We start from the raw sequence: 26,385 nt of genomic DNA, 5'->3' as shown, positions 1-26,385 counted from the left end.
TATAATTACTTTATACGGGAATTAATATTCCCACAGCAATCATAATTTTTTTATAATAAATTTAATAATGATTATAATTACATTACTTTCACTCACATCTCCCACATTTTATTTTTGTAATTTTCTGTAGGATAATATTTTTATTTTGTAGTTTTGTAAGCCTACAAAACTCAATAGAATATTAGTTTTTGTGCATACATGCTACTTAGAAATAATTTTTGTAAATAACTGCACCACTCAAGAAAATCATAACATGTAGTCTACAATAAATAAACAACTCATTTCATATACTTCTGTATTGCATCATTGTTACTGTTTATTTATAGAAAAGCAGTTTTTATACAAAACTTAATTTAAAATACTTGAAAAAATATATACCTTCAAGAAATAAATAAAAATATTTCATATAAATCTTGAAAAAATATCATACATTTCATTTTATTTGTAACAACAAATTACCAGAACATATTTACATATATATGATATTGTGATAAATTTTGGAAATGATGACAATAGTTCAAGAATTAGTGTATTGAAAAAATTCTCTGAGCATAACAAATGATTTTTTTCTGTTTACTTGATGAAATTTTAATATAGTGGTAACATACTATCTTAAATTTTTTATTAAGATAGATATCATTTTATTAGAATTTTATAATTTTTGTATTAGTTATTTTTACTTCATTTTTATGTTAAAAGTAAAGAGATAGTTTTTTCTTGGATGGATTGCATTAAATTAGAATCATCATACTCTTATGTTTTGGTTTACTGCACATTTTTGTGAAATAAATTATAGTTTTTTTTTGTTTTTATATTTACATCTATATGTATATAAAAAAGGTCACAAACTTATTGTTTTTCTGCCATTTTACAATTTTACAAAAAAAATTCCCGTGGGCATTTATTACTTAATATTATAAGCAATATACAAAATTTAAAGAAGTTAGAATCTGCTGTAAATTTTTTTACGGTCAAAAATTGATTGCAATTCTGTTAATAATAAATTCTGTATTGAATGCTTTGCTGCAGTCTACGCAAAAACAAACTACATCAAATAAGTAAAAATTATACAATTTTCTGTTAATACCTATTATCCTTACATCAATTTATCTTTGAATTTCAGAATAAAGAAAAAGATTTGATTCATAATTTGGTATCATTACATTAACAGTATATCAAATAGTGTTCTGGATACATATTTTCAAGATTGTTCATCATTTCATATCAAAAGAGCTGTCACCATTAGCAAGTTCAAATGTGTTAGCAGTTTCCAACAACTTTCTCACAAGTAAAAATGACATCACACAACATGAAATATAATTATAGAACTGTATACAAGTAATACAAACCTTCCAGTATAGATGTGTAGGCAATGAAAGTAGATGTTCAAGACAAGAGCATGCCATTAGAGTGACTGATGGTTGTACACATGCAGCAACTGCACATAAAGCATCTACCAACAATCCCATTTCTTGGGTAGTAGCAAGTGTGCCAAGAAACATTTTAGCCTGACTGAGTAATTCACATGTCCATTTCAAAAGCAAATGCTTAGATTCTGAACACATATCCTAGAAACCAATAACAAAATAATACAAATCTAATGTAATATTATATAAAACTTCTAAGTCAAATGCCTAAGAACAATGATTTTATTTCACTTTTGAAACAATAATCATTAACACTATTTCACAAAATTTCAAAACTGAATTTCTCAAAGTTCATCTTCAAAAAATTTCAAATTTTTTCAAAGAAAACTTTTTTATCTATATTTCAATACCAATAAACATTAACAGAATTATTTAAAAATGATCACTTTATATTTTTAATAAGTATCTACTTCTGTGCAAAATTACCTTCTAATTAATAGTACATTTAGGAAATTTTCTCAAAAAATTATAAAAGTAAATTTCTTAAGACCATTTTTCATACAAAAATAAACTCTTCTAAGAAAATTGATTTTCATATTCATCTCTGTAGAGTAACTAGGGAACTTTCTTTTTGAAAAATTGATTAAAAAAAGTAGTGCTTTATTGTTGGTTATCCAAAGGTAATTTGTACAGTTGAGATCTTGTCTAAAAATGGGAAAAGTACAGTAAAATTTTACTTCTCAGAATTTTAACGGTTTAATTTTTGTTAAGACTGCAAAAACTTGAGAAACAAATAAACAAATAAACATATCTGCATTCTTTACCCGTAGAAGATAGATAGATATAACTCTTGAAGTGAGCCAAATAATTTAACATAATTGATTTTTTTTCGCAAAATTTCAAAACACATACACAATATTGGAACTGATTTCATGTGAATTATAAAACAAAATTTAAATCTGAAATCTGTTCATAAAGTTTAATTACTTAAATGAGTAAAAAATTATTTTTTTTGTCAAAGCAATATTTTATTATTAACTGATGTGCAACAACATTGCATACAACATTTATGATAAAATGTTTGCAAGTTAATTTTAATGATAAAATGGATGGATGCCAGTTGGTATCTAGAATCACAGTTAACTTTATATAGTAAACTGTAATACATATTACAGTTTTATATATATATATATATATATATAAATGAAATATAACCACCAAAACACAGTAAATAGGTAAGTTCAACTTACCATATTAATTCAAAGAATCAATTTTCGTAAAATCCTCCGTCTTTAGTTGTTATTAATTCTATAATTACAAGATAATTATTTTATAATTAGGCAAACTTATTTGAGATTGCTTTCTTTTGGAAAAATTTTGAAATTTATTACAATGAACATGTAGATTCTGCTGTCTAGTACTGGAATGATGTAATATTTAAAATGTCATATCCATGGTTTACATTTCATTTAATATTAAATTATATTAACAAGTAGTGAATATGTTAATGAATTATTATATATATATATATCATTACAATCATTATATGTTTAATGAGATTAATCTTTTTAAAATTCCTAATATTCCACTATTCCACTGTACTTTATAAAATTATATTTTAAATTCTATTAATATAAACCACCTAGTAAAAAACATTTTATTTTAAAAACTACTTTCACAGGATCCTGCAACCTCAAACATGATTCAAATAACGTAGTTAAACTGCATAATAAAAATTAAAAATAAAAGTACCAAAATAATGAAACATGCACAAAAATTTATTATACGAGTGCTGCTATCTGTTGCAGTTTTTACAAGACTGCCTCTCCCAAACACTGTCTAATGGTTTATTATCAAATATAAACAATACAAATAAATAAACAAAATTTCAATTTGATATTTTAAATTAATAGTGTTTAAAAAAAATAAATAATAATGTGAACCACCTAGTACAGAATATTGAGATAGAGGTATTTATCTTAATTTTTTCATGAAAGTACTTTTGCAGGTTGCACTATGTACATCGTGTAATGTTTGCTACATTACTATAATATTAAAATGAAAATTGCATATTAATTTATTACATGAATGTTGATATCTGTTGCAGTTTTCTGCAGATCCGCAAACATACTTTCATGATAAAATTTTATGTCTTTATCTCAAATTTCTATACTAGGTTATTTATATTATAAAATTAAAAATATAATTTGATAGTAAAGAGGGATAATATTAGAGGGATAATAGTACAGAGGGACATATATTAAATAGTACAATTGCTTTACTCACACCTCCTCATTTTAGAATCACAAATTTGTTTCAAAATTTATTTCAATAAATCACTATTTTATTCTTGAATAATTTTATTTTTCCATATTATTGAAACCAAATATATACTCCGCTTCATACAATTAGTATATTTTAACGTAAAATGTATTTTAAATTATATGAAAAAATGAAGTATTTGACAAAAGAGACATTTACATTATTTATTATAGTTTTACACAAGAAGAAAATTGTGCAGACTTTTAGTTAAGGATATGATATTACATTTCTTTGATATAAAAATCCTAAACAAGCTGTACAAAAAAAAAAAATATTCAAGAATAAAAAAAATATATCATATGAAGCAAAATTTTGTTTTAATGTACTTCACATTAGTTATCGATCTAATCTTCTGCAAATTAACTAGTTAATTCATTGTATTTTTAGTTTGTAGAATTCAAAGAAATGATAAAATGATATAGATAAATGTTTTTCATAAACTAGAACTGTAATAAATCTTTTTTCAGTCCCCTGTATGCTATTGTCATCTCTACATTTTCTAACCTAATACTGCAGGTATTTGGAGGTTTCACTACATTTATTTTTATTACAATGAATAAAATTTACCTGCGTAACAGTAGAAGACAATAAATTAAGGATAATAGATAAATGTCCACTTGTAGGTGAATTGTGTGTAACATCAGATCCTAAAGGAAGACCAAAAATATCACAAACATTTGGACGACCATGAACTGCCGCAATCAAACCACTACTAGATATAAAATGATTGTGTCTGAAAAAATTGTAAAGTGCAGTTGTTAATATTTTTTATATTTTTTATCACTAAAATTATGGCTATTCTGTATCAACTTATGTCTAAAATTCACTTAAATCATGTATAATATAGCAAATAAAATTAAAATTGTTTTAATTTATTTTCGGTTAATTTTAATTTGTTATTCAGTTCAGATACAAACAACCTCAAATACATATGATAGTCAGTTGGAAATAAATTTATCTGACATTTACATCAGCTGCACATGCAAGCACAATAAACCTACACTTTCCAGCAATAAGTTTATCATATACTAATGTATATGAATGATCACATGATTGTAATTGATCACATTGATTTGATCATAAAAAGGTTACTTTCACATTTTCAAATATTTTATTTTCCAAAGAAAAAACAAAGCTTTACTTGAAAAAGGGATGATACTTGTGTGGGTTCTAATTTTCCTTCTACTTTATAAAGTACTAAACCAATTTACATATTTATTACAATTTCAAAATGTTAATTGGCAAATTTCTCATTTGATTTAACCCCTGTAAAAACTGAAATATTTTTCTGCACAAGTAGAAAACCTCACCAGTGCACAGTGCACTGGTGAGAATTAACCAAAATAATATAAAACCTTCTAATAAAATTACATGAAAATTAAGTAAAAAATAATACAAAAACATTCTTAATATAAATGGCAAACAATTTCCACTATTATCATTAAATATCACAGAAAATATTTTACATTTTGAACATAATAATTTACCCCTTAAATACTTTCATAACCTTAGTTCCATGAATCCAGTCATATAGAAAAAATTACATCTTACATCCTTACAAAAGTAGTGTAAAATTTACTGAAATGAAACTTTCTGGATTCATGTTATATTAATATTCATATTAAAATTAAGGTAAGATATGTTTTATCTCAATATTCTGTACTGGTTTAATTTAAATAATATATATAAATACATAAATACTTTATTTTATTTAATAATTTATTAAACGTATAACTAAAATACAAAATTATTTTATAACAACTTTTAAATTTAATGATTATTAAACATGTATTGAGTAAAAGTGTATGGATTACTATTTTATCATACTTCTGTTTTCAGTTAGAAACAGAATTTGAGATTGAACTTTTATAATGCTAATAAAATACAGAAAAATGTTATGGAACCTTACTTAATAATCAAGCAAATAAAAAGCAAATAAGCAACACTAATTATTCAGCCTATTTTTACACTAATATTTCAAATGTTCATTAAGTTTTAAAAAACATTTTAATTAAAAATTTCAATATGTAGAGATTCAATTCAATTACGTAAAGATTTATAAAAAAATTAATTTTAAAGTGTCTATTTTAAAATGCTTTATAATCCACAATATAACAAATTTAAATAAATGAAGCAATTTTAAACACAAATTATAATTACAATAAAGTCACAACTTTAGTAAAAAAATCTAAATTATTAGCTCTTACTTTAAAATTAACATCTGAAAACATATTTCAGTCAAGAAATAAAGTGGCCTAAAATTAAAATATGGTTTAAAATTAAAACTACATAGGAAATAAATAGTAATAATTTACCTCGAGCAATGTGAATATAACATGAAGAACAAAGCATAATGTAAATCAGGACTAAGAGATGAGATGTTTTTAGGCATCATTTTAACAGCAAAAAGTTCTAAAATACTGGGTTGTAATACCCACATTCCAATAATAGAGTTACTTTCATTTGCTGAAATATATATATAAAATAACAGCATAAAATTTTACATAAACAGAAATATTTCACACACATCAACAAAAAATAACAATCACAATTATATTTCATTTAGGTTCTTTCCTTCAATAAATGGAAAAATATTTTTTCAGAAAAATAAAATCATTAAAAAAATATAGATTAAAAACACATTTTTATTCATATAAATGATCTTAATTTATTACTTTTCAAGTTATAAATATTATTAACTAATCATATAAACTGATTCTAAAACTCAAAAGATTATTGTCAAATCAGCTGTGAAGGGTTTATTTATAAATACTAAAAAAAAAAAAACTTATGATTAAATAAACATCAGTTGCTAAGGTCAAATATGCATATCAGATTTTTGAATCTGGTTGCTAAGTTAATTTTTTTAATTTGAGTAACTGAAAATTTAAAAACAAAATACTACCTACTTAACAATTATTACATTAACATTTTACAAACATAAACATAAAATAGTAAATTAATTTTTTCAGCTAACTGAACAAACAATAAGAAAACCATCCTAATAATTAACATACATGATATCTAAAAAAATAATATTAAAACATATGGAACTTTTATTCAGGTCCACACCAAAATTAAATCAATTATATCAAATTCTGCATGTACTTTTACTATACAACTTACAATTCAGGATTTGAAATCTTACATAACAAGACTGCTATACAGCAGTCAATCAGATAAGTACTGTTCCTCTGACAAACACAGTTTAAATTTTGCCTATGAATTCATAACTACTATGTTATATTATAATTACACAGCATTTAGAGTCGTAACTATTACATTATGTTACATAGAATTTACCTTAATACACATCATAATAGCATAGCTTTACACATTTATTGACAATAGTGTTAAATGTATTAATGATGCAATCATGAATTAATTTTTTTGTAGATATCAAAATGAAATATTTGTTAAGTATAGAATTCTATTCCATCTGATCAAGAATAAGACAGAAAGAACTAAGTCTTTAGTTGTTTATTGGAGAGCAAGATATAGAACATGACTTCACTCCTATCAGCTTAAAAATTTTGTTTTTTATACTTAAAAAACAACATTTTTAAAATCTATTTGAAAATGCACAGAACTGGTCAGAAAAAATGTGGATAAACACAAGATTTTTTGGCAAGTAATAAAAATGACTATTTTAAAAAGAATAGCTTCAGCATTGAAAAAATGTCTGTAGGGCAAATCAAAACTAAACAAAGAATGTGAAAACTTCACATTCTTTGAAGAAAAAACTTGTAGAGACCAAACACAGGAAAAAACTGTTATAAATTATATTTGTGATAAAATAATGGCATGACAGATATTTCCACCTAATCCTTGAAAATAAGAATAAAATATAGAATGATTTGTGAATTTGATGTTGGATAATTGAGAATTTTATAAAACAAATTCTAGATGTTAAATTTGACAATGATATTTTTTCCAAGTAAAAAATTAGATTGAATTTAAAAAATTAAAAATCAATTTAGTAGAAATTGCAAAAGTAATTTATAATTTTAAAAGAATAATAAAATTAACAAAAAAAAACATTTAAGATTATGCTGCAATACCAAAAGTTTTTTTTAAGAGACAAGGTTCAAAGTTAGTACTGAGAAACAAGACAAATATATTACATACATAAAATAAATAAATATAAACTTTGAATATTGATTTTTTAAATTTAAAAAGTTATGAAACAGTTCCTATTTTATTTATGAATTTTCTTTTTTATCATTAGAAGTATTTAATTTACTTATTAGATAGAACCAGTGATATAATTTATCAAAAGATAAACTGCAGTGAATCATCATCTTTCCAAATCTTTTTTCTACAAACAAGCTTTCTATGCCTAAATATTTACTATGTTGCATTCCAGCAACTGTGAAAGCGTAAAGTAATATTTTAAATGTTATGTTGATGAAATCCCCAAAAAGAACCAATTTTTACTACAGAAAAATTAAATTTTGGTTTTTTGTTGATTTTTCTCAACAATTTTTTTTTATTTCAATGAAGAAATTTGATATTTCTTGATTAGCTAAGTTTTACCTACCAGTTTTAAAAACCTTTTAACCCTTTACCGATCTTTGACAGAATATTCTGACATAGTCTATGTGCACGATTAGGGGCTTTGTTAGAATATTCTGATGTCAACTTTTTGTCAGGTTTTAATTCGTGTTCAGTCAAATTATTCCATCACTTTACGAAACTTTTTTTTAGTAATAATCAGCAACGAAAGATAGAGCTGGTTGTTAGTTTTTAGTAGTGTGTGGGGTTTTCATGTGTACTTGATTGTAATCAGCTAACCTGGCTGTAATGACAAGTTGTTTATTTATGGTGTACTGTGTAGTCGAACTGTGAGTGCTATATTATAACGCAAAATTCTATAAATATATTGGTATATAAACATATAATTGTGTAAATATTTGTAAACAGGTAAAATTATAAAGCTAATCGCGCAAATATTTTGTACATACATGTGACTGAAATTCTGTGAATATTACATATTTGTGTATGCTTTGTATATATTTTGTGAAATTTGTTTGTAAATTTTTATTGTAATAATTAGTAATGGGATCTATATCAAAAAATGTTGACATTGGAGATCTACAGGATCAATTGGAATCTGATTACGATAGTGACAGTAGCGATAATAGTTTTGATGCTGTTTATAATTATACAAAGTTGCTACTAACACAGCCTGATCATGATGATTTTGTCAATCATAATCAGGAAGTTGGTGCAGGTGATCCAAGTATATTTAATGCAACAAATATTGAATGGGTAAATTACCATGAATCGAATTCCTATTGTAGGCCTTCCAATGCAATTGGACAATCAGGAATAAAAGTTGTTATTCCTAACCCAAACGATGTTTTAAGTATTTTTCAGTTGGATGTAACTGATGAACTGGTAGATATGATCACAAATCAGAATAACATTTAAACAGAAAATTTCATTGTCAATTTAAAAACAAACAAAACAAAAAAATTAAAACAGCTCTTGCGATTCCAAGGCTGGAAACCAGCGGAACAGGTCTGAAATATTTTTGCTAACTGCTGTATATATTATGCATGGCTTATCTGGAGAGACAGATAAATATTACACAAAAAAAAACTATTTTTAAATCCAGGATTTCCTGCTGTTTAACCACACATATGTTTGAAATTGTAATCCTGATTTTTACATTTTACCAATAATGTTACACCCCAAACAAATTAAAGGTCACATAAAATCAAACCAGCCCTGGATTACGTAAACAATAAATGTTGAGCTATTTACACTCCACAAAGAAAAGTAGTTGTTGATGAAAGCCTTTTATTATGGAAAGATCGATTGAGCTTCATATAAAGAATCAAGTGCACCAGATTTGGGATCAAAACCTTTTTTTTGTGTGAATCTTCATCACACAAAATATATTCTATATTTATAAACTTCTTGTATATACTGGAAGTGAAACAGAAATAATAAAAATTATGGGAATGCTACAAATGTTGTGTTTACTTTGACAAATGATCTACTTTGCAAAGTATACTGTGTATTCAGACAACTTTTATTATAGCCCAGAATTAGACGTTGCCCTAAAAGATATGGACACAGATCTGGTGGGGACTGTAAGGCAAAATATAAAGTGTGTCCATAAAAATTTTATAAACCAAAAACTAAAAATGGTGAAATAATAGCATTGAATGAAAAATCGAAAAAACTGATGTTTTTAAAATGGTGCAATAAAAGAGAAGTGTTGTGTTTGTAAACTGTTAATGAAGTTTCTCCAGGTGAAGTAAAGAGGAAAGGTAAAGATATCATGTTCTATCAGTTATAAACGACTATAATATTTACACAGGAGGAGTTGACAAAAGGGACCACCAGATGCTTGGCGCATACCCTCCAGAAGTAAGCAGCAGAAGGTATTGTACAAGAAGGAATTCAAACACCTTCTAAATATGTCTATATTCAATGCATGTATTTTGCATAGTAAGTGTAGAAGAAAATTCACATCACTGCAATTTAGAGCGGCTTAGTTGAAGCTACTGTTGATAAACATTTTATTGAGAAACCAAAAAAAGGAAGGCCATCTCTTGCAGAACACCCATTGCAGTTATGGCAATGATACTTCCCTGAATAAGTACCAACCAATGGAAAGAGAGAAAATGCCTCAAGATGTGTAGTGTGTTCTTCCAATAAAAAAAAAAGGCATGACACAAGATATCAGTGTACAGAGAGTGTGACATAGGTCTGTGTGCAGCAGCCTGCTTTAAATAATTTCACATGCAAAAAACTATTAAAATCTATCATTTTTAAGAAAACTATAATTTTTTAAAATGTATAATCTTAGGAACGTGCATGGACATTTACATACAATCTTTCAACAATATCACGTTCAGGTAGATTAAGTAATAAAATACAATTTGCATGCAAAAAAGTTGTTTTTAAATTACATATTACATCATTACTAGTAAAAATACATACATTAAAGAAAAAAAATAGAGCAAGATAATATAAATTTCTGATAATATAATAAAAAAAAAAAAAAGATTAAGAGATTAATAGTTAAATTTAATTTTTTCATCTAAAATATGAATTCATTTCTTTATTCATTGTTGATTTTTTTTTCTCTTTCTTTACACATCAAAAATAAAGAAAAAATATGGCATGAACTGAAATAATCCCAATTAAGATTTTTTATTACCTATAATAATGTTATAATTTGATGAAGGCTTTGAAAAAATTCTGGTATAAATGGAAATGACTTCAGTATGATTTAACAATAATTACTTATAATAAATTTCCTTAATTTGCAGTTGTGTTTTTCTATCTTTTAGTTTTCATTTTTCCTGTTTACCTTACCTAGTGAGGTTATATTAGTCAATTTCTCAATAGAAATCTTTCTGAGATTTTGCCATGGAAATATTTTGTTTTAGCAAATTATTATTATTACCCTTAGGGCATTATAATAATTTACCGTCCACTCAACCCAAAAATATTTACCAAAATTTTGTTGGATAGGCTTGATCAATGTAAAATCTTTCCTTTTCTTTAATCACTTCAAACATCAATCTGCCTAAATTGTAATTTTATTTTGTAGGAAACTGAAATCATTTTAAATAATTTTTGTTTACAGAGCATTCAAATAATGATCTGTAAACAAAAAATATTAGTGCTAGTGCTTTTTTTAGCACTAAAACATTTTTTATTAGTGTAATATTCTTTTTAAACAATTCATTTATTGAAAATTAATACAAAATTATATTTTACATAGTAACAAATATTTATTAAAACAGTAATAAAGTTATTATGCCGTATAATATAATTCAAACGTACTTTTATTATAATCTTTAATTCTGAAAATTTCTTTCAAGCATTACTTGTGAAATTGAAATTCATATATATAAACAAAAACCATGTCTGGGGGAAACATGTGTAAAAAGTATGGTTATCATACAATAAACTTAAAAATATACTTTTACACAAGTGTTAACCATACCAAATATAGACATGTATTTTCTTGGTTACGATATATTATTTTCACTATTAGGGCACATATTCATACTAGAATATTACCTTTCATAAATAGGGCGCATATTCAAAAATATATGGTCATCTGGACTGGAAAGTGCACTAAAAAAAGTATTAGATAAGGGAGTTAAGATAATAAAATTTGGGGTTATGTATATTAACCCACCAGGTTGGTCTAGTGGTTAAACTCATCATCACAAATCAACTGATTTCGAAGTCGAGAGTTAAGGTTCAAATCCTAGTAACGGCAGTTTTACTTTTATACGGATTTGAAACTGGATCATGGATACCAGTGTTCTTTGGTGGTTGGATTTCAATTAACCACACATCTCAGAAATTTTCGGCCTGAGGCTGTACAAGAAGACATTTACATTTATACATATAATCCTCACTTGTCCTCTGAAGTAATACCTTATGTTGGTTCCAGAGGCTAAACAGAAAAAGAGAGTATCGGAAAATAATAATAGGGTTGTGTATATTAATAACGTAGCAGAAACTAAGATAAATAATAAGACAAATTGGACAATAAACAGTCAAAAAAAATTAAAAAGTTAAAAATTATTTAACAATTTATACATACAATTCCTAAAAGACGTTTACAGTCAAAATCCATCAGAAGAGGACTTACGCTATAAACTACTAATAACTAATACTCAGCAACACACTGTGAACAGTAATTTTCATAAATGTATACAAATAAATTCATCATAATTACAAATTAGTCAGAACTAAATTACTAATAAATATAAAATGATTACCTACCTATATCAGCCAGGGCTTTAAAATGCATTAACAGAACATAATGTGCCTGAGCTGGTGTATAACTGATTTCACTGTGCGGATTCTGATTTCCAGCACACAGTGAAGGAACATCAACAAGTAATACTTTATATGCTACCTCTAAATCACCTAACACATACCTAAAACAAAACAGAAAGTGTAAAATATTTAGCACAAATAAAAATAGTCATTAAAGAAGTTAAGGAAAGATTTATTTTAAGTTTACAATTGAAAATCAGATATAACAGTAATTTATCTCACAGAATTTAAAATAAAAATATTTGTAACCAATTTTTCATTTTTTGTTTATTTTCATGAATAGATGATACATTACCAAACATATTTTTCACAATACATAAATGAAGTCAAGAATGAATAAATTAATCAAATTATCAGTTTTATTCTTTTAATAATTAAAACATGTTTTCATAATTATATTTTTTTTAAAATTATATTTAACTAAATTTAACTTAAAAGGTAGAATCAATAACTTATAACCAAGAAACAAAATTTAAAAAATCAACAATCACTTTACTAATGATGAAAATATTATAGAACAAATAATAATCATCCACACTTTTAATCATCCTAAAACAGTTTTTCAGTAACTGCAATTCTTCAACCAACACTGTTCAAAAACAGTATCTTCTGAATTTTATAAATGTTTTCCATTTGTTAATAACATCATAAATATATATTTTGTACACAACAAAGGTGGCCCATCACATGTGTGTAGATAAATAAAGTGTAAATGTAAATAAAATAACCAGACACCAACCTGCACTTAAATAATAGACTGAAGAAGTGGTTTCAATCTCAACCTCAGAAGAGAAATTATAAAAAAAATGATTAACAAATTTAAAAGCTATTACTAATTAATTAACTCTTGTAGTGTTGTACTGTCTGTAAAAATCCTTCCAGGGTAAAGTAGTATTCTACTCTAGTTACAAATAAATAAAGTTAATTCATTTTAATGCAGTGAATTTTTCTGTTCTATTCATTGCACTGATTAACATAAAATTTGGAACTGAAAAGGAGTAGGTGTTCTAATATATAGTATACATTATTTTATATGTTGAATCTGAAAATGTGTTCTAAAACAACCCAACATGCAACATTCTTAGGTTACAACCCCGTAAATTTATTTGTTCAATACAAATAAGTTAGTATGTCTGCATGTTTGCTTATTCACATCTGATTTATACTGTGATTTATAACAATGATGTCGAATGATGTCATTTCATGTCAAACAAGACAATTAGACATGTCAGCGAGTCAAGTAACGAGTAATTCAATGTGATGAAATTTTCTTCAGTATGAGTGCAGCTGTTGGAATGACTTGTGTTCTTTAGTTGTGGTAGTAGTTTTATCATACACATATCAGAAAGATTGTTTCATAAGTGATGCCATAAATTTAGTGAAAGATTTCTATGAGAGAACAACTTTTGGTATTATTTTATTGAACATCAAGGTTTGTTAAGTTTTGTGTGTGTGTATGTCTCTCTCTCTCTCTCTCTCTTTGTGTGTGTGTGTGTGTGTGTGTGCACATGTGTATGTGCATGCATACACATGCAGCATGTGTGTATGTTTCATGTTGTGTTTTATTGCACTCGATGGTGAAACAATTTTATGAAGTATTTTAAGTAATTAAGTATTAATAAATTAAAAATTATTTTTATAATAAGTATTTCTGTAATATTTCAATTTAATTTCATTCATTAAAACATTTTGAATTTTACAATGAATAAAAATGAGGCTTGTAAAAATTTTTCAAATTTTTTTTGTTACGTTTGTGGAGAATTCACCACATAAAGTCAACGAAAACCAGTACTGAATCTGCTGAAAACTGCTTACAAACATTATTTTGACTGTCCCTTGGGAGACGAAGATAAATCCTGGGCTCCGCAGGTAGCATGCATCAAGGGCTACATTAAATTAACCCAGTGGTTAAAAGAGTATTTGCCTTTTATGGGATACCTATGATTAGGTGTGAGCCTACTAACCATTATGATGATTGCTATTTCTGCTTAACAAATGTTGCTGATTTCAATTCAAACAATAACAGCAGTATTGCAAACCCAAATTTTCATTAAGCTATGAAACCAGTACTTCACGGTGTTCATTTACCGATTCCGATCTCTCCAACTTCTTGGAATGAAATTTGTTTCCCCAGAAGCCTCAACTTCAATAGATATTATATTCCAGAAGAAGCAAATATTGAACCTCATCACACAAGCAGAACTCAGCGACCTAATTTGTGACTTGTATTTGTCAAAGTAACATGCAGGCCTGCAAGGTTCACGTCTTTAAGAATGGAATTTATTAAACAAGGATACTAAAATTCAGTACATAGAAATCAAAACGAAAATTTACTGAAGTACTTTAAAAGAGATGGTTTAATTTGTTTCAGCCATGAAGTTAGGGGGCTAATGTCTAAACTGGACACTGAATATGTTATTCACGATTGGCATTTATTTATAGATTCATCAAAAAGAAGCTTAAAGTCAGTGTTGTTGCATGACTCTAATAAGTCTTCTTCTATATTGGTAGCAGCACATCCTGTAAAAATGAAAGAAACATATGTATGTTAAAAATTTCAAAAGCTATTAAATATGCTGAACACTCCTGGCGAATCACTGCTGGCCTGAAAGTGACAGAAGCCTTCTTCTTCTTGGTCTCCAGAGTGGCTTTACAAAAGATATGTGTTTCACGTGTTTGTGGGATAGCTGGGCTGCAGATAAATACTACACAGTTAAAGACTGGCCAAAAAGAAATCAGTTTACCCCAGGAAAAGAAAATGTTGCCAATATTCTCCTTCTCGAAACAGATCATATTATTTTACAATCTCTACACATGAAGAATCTTGTAAAAGCATTAAAGATGGAAATGGCTTCAAATATTTAGCCCAGGTTTTTTCACAACTAAGTGAATCCAAATTAAAAGAGGCAACATTCATCGGGCCACAAATAAGAAAATTAATCTGTTAAATATATCTGACAGCAAACTGAATCCTAAAGAATTAGCATCATTAAAAGATGATCATTACTGGTTTTCTTGGAAACAAAAAAGCTGAAAACCATCATCAGCTTATAAATGAACTCTTGGTGAAGTACAAAAATTTAGGTTGCAGAATATCATTAAAAATTCATTTTTTATATTCCCATTTGGACTTTTCCCCTTTAAACTTGTGTGACATCAGCGATGAACAAGGAGAAAGGGTCACATCAAGATATATTGCAGATGGAACAACTTTATCAAGGCAAATGAGTTGAATCTATGAGTGACTACTGCTGAGTGATAAAAAGAGACTTCACTGAACATAAAAAGAAAAAAAGGAATTAGGATAAATGTAAATGTCTGCAAAATAAAGGTAGGAATTTTAATTGTAATTATTATTTTTGTATTCTATTATTTAAGAAGTTACTCAATATTTTAAAGGGTCATAATTAAAAATCTGAGAGTGATGAAAAACTGATTTCATTTTAAGATTCAGCATAAAAAATACATTCTAATTCAGCTACTTTTATCTCAGTTCCAAATTATTTTTTTTGTTGACCTGTTATTAATTTTAAGTTATTATGATAACCATTAAGATTAAAAAAAAAACACTTTTTCTTAAATACACTCATGTTGTCAAGATTACTAGTCCATTTGTACCTAGTTGAACTTGTTTAAAAACGTGAAATCATTTCAAAGATACATACAGGGATAGTTAACATACATTTTAATACAAACTTTGTGTAAAGTAACCCCCTATTTGTAGTTTCGTAGCTGTTGACAATGGTTTTGCAATAAAAAAAACTATTTTCAATGACCATGCCCATTTTAAATTTAACTGATAAGTAAACAAGCAAAGTTATCACATCTGAAGTAATGAAAATCCAATAAAAATATACAAACAATTAATCCATCTTACACTTATTATTTAGCAGGAAACATTATTGAGCCCACTATCTTTGAAAATGAAGACAACCAAGTACTTATGGTGAATGAGAAATTGCTATATAATTACAGATAAATTTACACGACCAGCATTGAGTGATATGAATTTGGACATGTAATTTCAACAAGCAGTATAATATGACACATAATGATTATTCCACAGTTCAAAACCAGAACTCTTTAAAAGCAAAAAAACAGTAATACCAATGACCTCCTATCTAGAGCAGGGGATCCGATAATGTTGAATTATTTTCTTCATGTTAAATAAAAACTAATACCACATTTCATAACTACCTTTGAGCTCCAATCTTAACAACCTTAAGAATTTGTAATTATGTTCTGATGTCATTGAAAAATATGACTATTAATTAATTATTATTTTTCATACATAGTTATAATCTTCAGTTTCCACAACAAAAAAAAACATTGAAAAACTCCAATACTTCTTATTGAAAATTCATACAAAAAATTACTCTTTTCTAATTCAATGAAATTAATTTGAAGCAGTAAAGGAAGAATAAACTTCAATTTTAACCAACACTTCAAATTGTTAGAAGTTTAATAATTAAACAAAAAAAGGTTATTTGTACTAGTGCATTCAGATTAAAATTGATTTTTTTTAAGTCATAGAAATAACTGCAGTTCAAAATGAATTAAACAATACTGAATAACACTAACCAAGAAGAAATTTAAAATCAATGGAATATTAGAATTAACAGTGTATGAATTAATGAAGTAGCATTGTATTTCTCCTTCAACATAGAGATTTTAACCTATATTAAAATGAATATGTCTAAATCATTATCTATTTTTAAGTTTCCAATAAGGTATGAAACAATATGGAGAGCAAAGTGGGATTACAGTCATCTAATGATCTTTCAGGCACCAATATGTAGAATTATTGGAAAAATTAAAAAAATAAATACACAATTATACAGATGAGTTCCCAGGAAAAAATATTAATGGTAGGTGGTAGAATATTGTTATAAAAATAATTTCCTTCATCCTTTTATTACATAGAATTTTCTTTATAACTGAGCATTTCTTTTAGCTGCTTCTCGAGATCTTTTTCCTAAAAGCTTTTCTGGCATCTATCTAGATGCTAGCTCATCAGAGAAAAGTGTCTTCTCTAATAGTTATTTATACTTTTAATAATAAATAAAATATTTAAAACCACTAGACAGCCAATAACAATCACACAGATTTTTTTTACTAATACAGTTATAGTACAAAATTTATTTTGCCACTCAAAGGGGTTGATGAGTAATGCAGCCAACTAAACCACTAAAAACGCCACTCCTTCTAACCGTAAACGTATCCAAAAATACTGATGTCATATATTTTTTTCAAATTATAAAATTTACAACTAAACTAATTAGAATGAATAAATTGGTAATTAATAAATAGTAAATTACAAAAAAATTAATAATAATACAGTTAACAGCTATAAGTAAAAAGTATAATTAATTTCCCTCTATTGGCTACTTAACTGTTTGATACAAATCAGCACAGAATTTTGCATTTATTAAATATTGTGTCATACTTAGACCTCAAAATCAATTTTAAAGAAAAATAAATTATTAAAAAGATTTTATTTGATAGTTTGAAACAAATGTAGGAAGAAAATAAAACAGAAAACATATCTAATAATAAATAACTAGTAAAAAATTAAATGTATAAAGTAATGATAAAATAACATACCTATATGCTTCCTTTAGAAGTGGAATATTTTTTAAACTTAATAAACTGTGATAGACAGAAACAACTCCAGCATGTATTATTAATGATAAACTGAATCTTAACTGTAATAAAACTGAATCTGGACCCAACAATGTGTGAACCAATTCTAATGGTAAATTTGCACTTATTTCTTTTACAACCTAACGGTAAACAAAACAAAGAATTTAACAACAATAATAAAACATCTTTTCACATGCTTTAAACATAAAACATTATACACAATAATTTTCTTCTACATTTCAGTGTTCCCACTAAGTGAAATGTATAAATTAAAAAGTATGCCTTAGGCTGGATATTGCACATCCTTTTGTGCCAGTTCAAATCCCATGGTTCATTACACTTGGTGGATCTGTCATGTCAGTTGGAAGAAGTTAACACTACTGTGATAAAGATAACTATTCTTAAAACTCAATGAGCCCAGAGAGTTTACCTGTTCATGAAAAAAAAAATGTATAAGCACCGCACTGCTGGATGCACAAACATTGATTTACTAGACACTCAGATGGGTGACCTGAATGTGGAATTTGCAAATGGAATACTGAAGGTGTAACATTTAAAATTGTTCCATAGATGAAGGCAAAATGTAGATAGCATTAAGTCAGCTTGTGCTGATAATACTGCATACATTATTGCTTGGTATTATAGGAGAATGTAATTGCATAGTTGTGATCAAACTTAAGGAAAATTTTTTTTGAGTAGCACATAACGTGATAAAATTCCATATTATATATATGGGTTAACTATTATATATATGGGATAACTAGTGTACTCTAAGACAATATAATACCCCACAAAAAATTTTATTTCAAATAAAATTCAGCTTCTTCAGTGGTTCTTAAACTGAACTAAAATCTTCAATAATAAAAGTATCAAACAAATATAAAGATGTTTTAAGTGATATTACAACTATTTCTTTTTTTTTTACATATATATAATTTTTTCAAGTCCAAATATATATATATATATATATATATATATATATATATATGTGTGTGTGTGTTTTATGATAAAAGTACTCAAAATGGTTTACTCCAAATGATTTACATGAACTATTTACTACTACAATATTATTTCTAATAAGAAGTCAATAATAATATTGAGCATGTTACAACTTACGTTTGCTGAATTCTAAATATTTTGAATTCAAGCCCTTAAAATATAAATATATACAAAGATCTGGCTGAACATTTTTTGAATAAAAGTAACTTTGTTTCTTTAAGCACTAGAAAGTAAGGAAAATAAAATCAATAACATTTAGAACTAATGAAATTTATAAAAACATTTACAATTTTTTTTTTTTTTTTTTTTTTTTTTTTTAATGTGACAAAATAAATAACTTTGATTATATGTAGAAAACAAAACATTTACACTTATATATAAGTGTATATTTTATCACTAAAATTTATAAAAAAAATACCTTAGCAATTAATTGAAGAGCAGAAGCTAATGCAACATCTGATAACTCATCAGCATGTGTGAGTTGAAAATCAATTAACTGATACAGCATTTCATGAGCAGGGCAAGTTTTGGCTTGTAATAATGACAACAACAACCAAGCACATTCATTTCCTATAAAAAAAAACAACTTTACGATTAATAACAATAATGGTTAACAAAAAAATCATCTTAAAATCAAATTATTCATTAATTATGAAAAAAATATAAAGCCAATACAAAAGATCGGAACAGAAAAACTATAAAACAGAGACAGTTTAATAAAGGTAACATATTTTTTTAATCTGGAATAACTAATTTAAAATAATAATCATAGTGATCTGTTAAAATCAATAAAAAACAAATACCTGTAATTATCAATTGCTGATTAATTGCACCATCAAGATTTTTTAACATATTATTCATTAAACGCTGTAAACAATCGGTCAAAAAAGCCCACGACACAGAGGGTGATATTGTTGGACTAAGATGTGGTCCAAGTGTCCTTACTACTGTATTAAATAATCTGAAATAAAATAACACAAATTCTGAATAACAATCACTTTATCAGAAAGTTAACTCTACTACATGATAGGAATAGCTACAAAGGGTTTTGTTCACTCATTAATCTAGTACAGAATAATAAAATCAAATAAACTCTACCACCTAAATAATAAATAAATCGGTTAGTTTTCTTTAAGATTTGTAACTACTATACAACAGGAGCATTTATTCTACAGTCATATTTTTTGGGAAATATTAATATTCCTCATATGGAGGATTACTCACTGATCACTAAGGTCGACTTAAGCAACAAAGGTGAAGGTATGAGGGTTATTTTTTTCAAGGTCCAATCAGCCGCGAAATAAAAACCCGCGCAAAAATCGGATGAACCTTTGCACATATGTGTTGTGTAGCGTCTCTAGTATGTCCTTCAATCACGCCGCGTCACTAGCTGCACATGTTTACATGCAGCTAGCACGTAAACATGTCTACAACAATAGCATCTCTCACCAAGTGTGAAGTGCGTGGGGTAATTCGATTTCTTCAGGCCAAGGGATGTAATGCAGCTGAAATTCATCGACGAATAAGTAACGGGTATGGTGAAACTTCAATGAGTGACAGCAAAGTGCGACAATGGTGCAGGAACTTTAAGCAGGATGTGCAGATGTTCATGAAGCAGGCGGTCAGGAAAGGAAGCAAGTGTCAACTGATGATCTCGTTCTGTGAGTGGATAAGGCAATTCAGGAAAATCGTCAGTTCACAATTTCTGTATTGAGTGATTAGTTTCCTGAAATTTCAAGGTCAGCTCTCTACACAATTGTGAGTGAGAGACTTCAGTACTGCAAACTGTGTGCGAGATGGGTTCCCAAGATGCTGTCCGACCATCACAAAACAATGAGAATGGATGCCTCCCTAACGTTTCTCCAGCCATACGACAATGAAGGAGAAGATTTTTTGAATAAAATTATCACAGGGGACACGAGACATGGGTCCATTTCGAAACTGAAGAAACAAAAGAACAATCCAAACAGTAGATGCATTCTCATTCTCCCAGTAAGCCAAAGAAGTTCAGGCAAACCTTCTCCAACAGAAAGTGTATGACTACTGTGTTCTGGGACCAGAATGGAGTTCTCTTGGTGGAATTCGTAGAACATGGCACGACTATCACTGCAGCCTCATACTGTGTGACTCTTCAACGTCTACGAAGGGCAATTCAGAATAAGCGGAGAGGAATGTTGACATCAGGCATTGTGTTTCTCCATGACAATGCTCAGCCGCATACTGCAGCTGTAACAAAGAAGCTCCTGCAGCGTTTTCGTTGGGAAGTGTTTGATCACCCACCATACAGCCCGGACTTGGCTCCAACCGATTTTCACCTCTTTGCTCACATGAAACGTTGGCTAGGAGGACAAAATTTTGGCATAGACATCGAGCTGCAGACCAGCGTAGAAACATGGCTGAAAACACAGGCGGCTCCATTCTATGATGAGGGTATTGGAAAGTTGGTACCACGCTACAACAAATGTCTAAATTGGAGTAACGACTATGTAGAGAAATAGCGTAACTATATAAGTATTTGTTACAAATAAAAATGTTTTTATTTTCATTGTGGTTTTAATTTTGTGACTGATCGGACCTTGAAAAAAAAATAACCTTCGTAATATTTGATGAATCCTCTTTAAGGTTCTCAAGATAAGAAAGGTCACAGCTAAATATTCAATAATGCTATAGACAAGATGAAAAATGAATAATTGCTCAGTGAATTGAAATTCAAAATAATCTTGAGCTGGATAAATTATCCTACAGACTCTTCGAAGTAAACAATGCTTGTACATATCACATGACAGTCTTTATGTATGTATTTATATTAATATAGTAAATAACAAAGTGAATGAACCCTATGTAAATTTATATTTAAAATTGTTCAAACATACTATCTATTTCAGATTTTAGTAAATGAATGGGCAAGTAAGAAGGACCCTGATGTTATAGTTTTTAATAATCCGCATGTAAGAATTCATTAAAATACAGTAACAATTAAGCAACAATAAATGTAAAATCTCAAGTAGAACTGAATTAAAATTGAATACAACTCATACTGCAACCAACTTTCTGTGTATAATAATTTTCTTTTGTTTCTATTTTTTTAATAGATTATCATAAAATTCTATTAATTAATGAAATCATTGAGATTCATCCAAAAATAATATATTTACCCAATAAAACTCGTCAATTTAGGAATGCCTCCAACCATATCACCATCAGAATAAATATCATCAATCGAAGATTTATTAGTTGCTCCAACAGATGCAGATGAATAAACATCATATGTATTGTTATCAGCTTCAATATCATCAAGGAAATCTCGAAGTAATGCAAGTGAAAATGAAATATCACCAATCCAATATTGTGACATACGTTGTAATGTTGATGATACAAGCCATATCACTTGCAATGGTTGTTTCGAGTCTAAATGCCAACCAAGAAGAATATCAACAATATCCTGAAAAAGTAGGAAAAGCTTTTTTTTTATCAATGAGAAAACAAAAAAAAATTAACATAAATAGAAAAAACTTAATAAACTTAATGTTTTAAGAGAGAAGTTCAACCCTGCATTAAATAGTTTCACAACGTTTTTTAATTTACATAATTTATTTATCTGCACGAACTACATACTTCAATCAGTATAAAAACATCTTTAATTTTACACCTACACGAAATGGATTTAAATTTTAAAGAGCAAGACACTTCAGTGTTACCAGACATTGGAAGGATTGATTACATTGTATCAAAATATTTTTTAATGGGAAAAGCCATAATAGCCTTCAAAACAAAATAGCCCTAAAAAGAAATTGCCTTATTTGAATATTCCTCTTGAATTCAATCTTTAAAACCAATCAACAGCAGCAAAATATCATGTATGGCTATTAGCTCTCCTCACTAATTCTTCATTAATTTTTACATGTTAACAATTGGGCAACTTGAACAAGTAAAATATATGTATATTAGGTGCCATACTTAAAAAGGTTAAGTGACCTATATGAAATATAAATTCAATTCCAATGGTTAACCATTCCCAAAATAACAAGCGCCTGAACCAGACTTATTAGGGAAAGTGATTTTCCAATGTATTCACTGAGCCAAACATATTATTGCATATTAGCATACACCAAACCTACCACCAAAGTATAGTTTTCTAGCTCTAAAGTAGCAATTTACTCTTTTGTTGACCATATGGGTTGCTACACAGGGAACTAACTCATTATTATCAAAGAAAGCAAACCTGAGTGCCTGAAAGAAATGAGTAAGTAAAAGTACCTGTCACACCATTAAAAAAAACAAAAAATATTGAAACATTAACTTCAGAATTGCTATTTGCAGAGCTGGCAAAGTAGCACCACCTAGCCTTATTAAATAATTGGCCTTAGAATTAATAAAATCTAAACCAACCTTTGCTCAAATAACTTAATATATATGAAAAAATAATCATCAATTTTATTAATAGGTTTTCTGAGTATACAAATTACGGCAGTGTTGATGTCATCTATATAGCAATCATAATTAGTACCACTAGACAAATGTTAAAAAGAATACTGTTTGACCACAATACTCTAACACACAGGTAGAGAAGATGGTAATGGAAAAAGTGCTAGCAGGAAGTAAGGGATGTGAAAATTGAAAAAAGAAAAATAACATGCACTTATAAAAGATTCATACTCTACTTTATAGGCTGAGAAAAAGAACTTGAACAAAATTTTCAGTCAGTTAAAACTGAAAGAAAGTAAAACGAAGAAAGGAAAGGTGAAGAAAATTTGATAACCTGAAAATCTGACTGAAGTAACAAGAAAAATCAAATAAGCTAGTGTAAGTAGGAAAAGTATTTAAATGATGAAATGAAGCATGACAACACAACAAAGTATGAAATTAAAACAAAGGCAGTGATGTCAAAGGAAACATAAAATAAGGACCATACATAATTAGTAATTTGGCAAACAGTAGATCATGCTTGTTTAAAGTAAATTAAACAATTGGAGTGAAACAAAACTGATTTAGTAAAATAAAAATAAAATATGACAGAGATACCAAATCATAACTGAATGGGAAAGTTTAGCCAAAGCCAGGAAATAATTTTATGATATCTAAAAATATTATACATAGTGACATCTAGTATGTCACTAATAATTAACTGTTGAGATTTTTCCCACCACATAGTAATAATTTATTTTGTATTTTTAAAATTTATCTTGCACATAAAATGATCAAGGAAAAAATGGTAAAAAAAGTTACAATGTAAACCAATACTATATACTAACATAAAACAAAGTTAAAATTTTACTGATAAAAGGCATAAAATCACATTATAGTAAGTGACCAATCTCAGAAGCAAAAATTAGGTTTAAAAATGGGAGTAAGATATGAGAGTGAAGAATCCAATTGGAGTTGTGTGCCATCAGATAGGTTGCACTGGAGTAACCTTCACACCTTTCTAAGAGAACAGTTACCATTAAGAAACACAAAATTTTTTAAACATACATCATTCTGTCTAATATGATGAACCTCATTGCAAAAATTTCATATAAACTAGACAATTATTTGGCTATGTCTGCATCAGAAAAATACGAAACAGATAGGATGAAGTAATAAAGTCAAATTGATCCATATTATCACTTCAACTGTCAATTAAATAAAGCAATCAATTTGAAAGTACAGGGTGGTGCATGAAATGATCCAACATTTGTTTTGGCAATAATTGTTTAGGCTAATAATTATTATGTGTTTTATGTTGGCAGAAGTGATAGCAATTCATGAATATTAGTTTCTTCTCTTTCCAAGTGCGCCGTTTTTTTTATCGTTCCAAGATGGCTGACAAAAGGAAGACTGTTGAATAGTGCATAAAAACTCTTGAAACTGAAACAAAAAGTGTGATGCTTACACAAAGACGATTTTGTCCACATTTTCAAACTCTGTGGTTTCTCTCATTTAAAACAATACTTCTAGTTTTAATGAAAAATTTAATGACAGTTCAGTATTTGAGAGTAAGCGCTAACAGCCTGCCAATGTTCATTCTCCACAGAATTCAAAGCTGTCAGAGCAGCATTAATGAAAAGCTCGGACAAATCAACAAGAAAAGCAGTAACATAACTTGGAATTTCTAGGCGATTTGTGCAGAAAATTTTAAAAACAGATTTGCATTTGTATCCACACAAAATAACAGTGTTGTCTAAATTAACAGTTGACAACAAACATCAAAGAATGGATTCACTGAATGGGCTGTGAACCAAGATGTACTGTTGAGCAATGTTTGGTTTTCAGATGAGGCACGTTTTTACCTAGATGGGGTTATTAATAAACAAAATGTGTGTTTTTGGGCTTCCAAAAATCCATCACACTTCAAGAATTACGGTACGGGCTGCTATCTCAGTCAAGAATGGGGAACAGTATATGTTATCTAAACGTGCTCCATAATAATTTTATTCTTCAGCTTCTTGCAAAAGGGTTTCAATTAGAAAACAAGCAGTTAATGCAGAATGGAGCCAGACCAAACACAGCTGTTTTAGACTTTTTGCATTAATCTTTTAATGCAAATATCATTTCAAACTGTTTCCTAATTATTTTGCATGTGGACAGAACTGATCCCTCGAACAGTCCTGATTTGAATCGGTGTGATTATTTTTTTTTGGGTATTTCTAAAGGAAAAAATTTTCCCTAAACATCCTCATAAAGTGATGGAACTGATCATTCAGGCGTGCAACGAGATAACCAAGGATGTGGTTCGTCAAGTTATTAACAACATAGGAGTGGTATTAAAGAAGTTGCTAGACATGATGATGGTCATATTGGGCACGAGATAAGCAGAGCATTATCTCCAGGTATATAGTAAACATGTTCCATTTTACTTTTCTATATTGCAATTTGCAATTCAAATAAATATTTTTTAACAGAACCAAATGTTGGATCATTTTGTGTGCCACCCAGTAAAATATGGTTACCAAGTGTGAATGCATTGATATTTGTACTCTTTAGAACAAACTTCAAATGAATGCTATAACTATAACCTTTGGCATAAACATAAGTCTTTTAAAACAATTTCTAAAAATAAAACAAGCCGTACAGTTTAACAAATTTAATAGATTAATTTTATATGAAATACTAAATTTTTCTCAAAAATTTTACCAGCACATTCAACCAATTTTCAGAAAATCACAAACCACAACATACAAAATCACATTTTTGGTGCCCAAGTCTATTAAGCACTACTTTTACCTATACGTAATAGTCATACCTAAAATAT

General features: G+C 27.9%; 1 protein-coding gene across 1 annotated transcript in view; it reads right to left on the bottom strand.

The window, feature by feature from the left end:
• nonC (serine/threonine-protein kinase Smg1) overlaps positions 1-26,385 on the bottom strand; it is a 254,741-nt gene that overhangs the window by 167,483 nt on the left and 60,873 nt on the right. The window contains exons 7-14 of the mRNA XM_075368488.1: positions 22,310-22,596; positions 19,958-20,115; positions 19,573-19,724; positions 18,117-18,295; positions 12,456-12,613; positions 6,005-6,155; positions 4,257-4,422; positions 1,350-1,568 (exon numbers count right to left, since the gene is read on the bottom strand). Coding sequence (XP_075224603.1) covers positions 1,350-1,568; positions 4,257-4,422; positions 6,005-6,155; positions 12,456-12,613; positions 18,117-18,295; positions 19,573-19,724; positions 19,958-20,115; positions 22,310-22,596 — 1,470 coding nt within the window. The remainder of the gene's footprint in view (positions 1-1,349; positions 1,569-4,256; positions 4,423-6,004; positions 6,156-12,455; positions 12,614-18,116; positions 18,296-19,572; positions 19,725-19,957; positions 20,116-22,309; positions 22,597-26,385) is intronic.

The sequence above is a fragment of the Lycorma delicatula genome, chromosome 6, assembly GCF_047948215.1.
Source record: "Lycorma delicatula isolate Av1 chromosome 6, ASM4794821v1, whole genome shotgun sequence".
NCBI lineage: Eukaryota > Metazoa > Arthropoda > Insecta > Hemiptera > Fulgoridae > Lycorma > Lycorma delicatula.
This window is presented reverse-complemented; position numbering and strand designations above follow the sequence as displayed.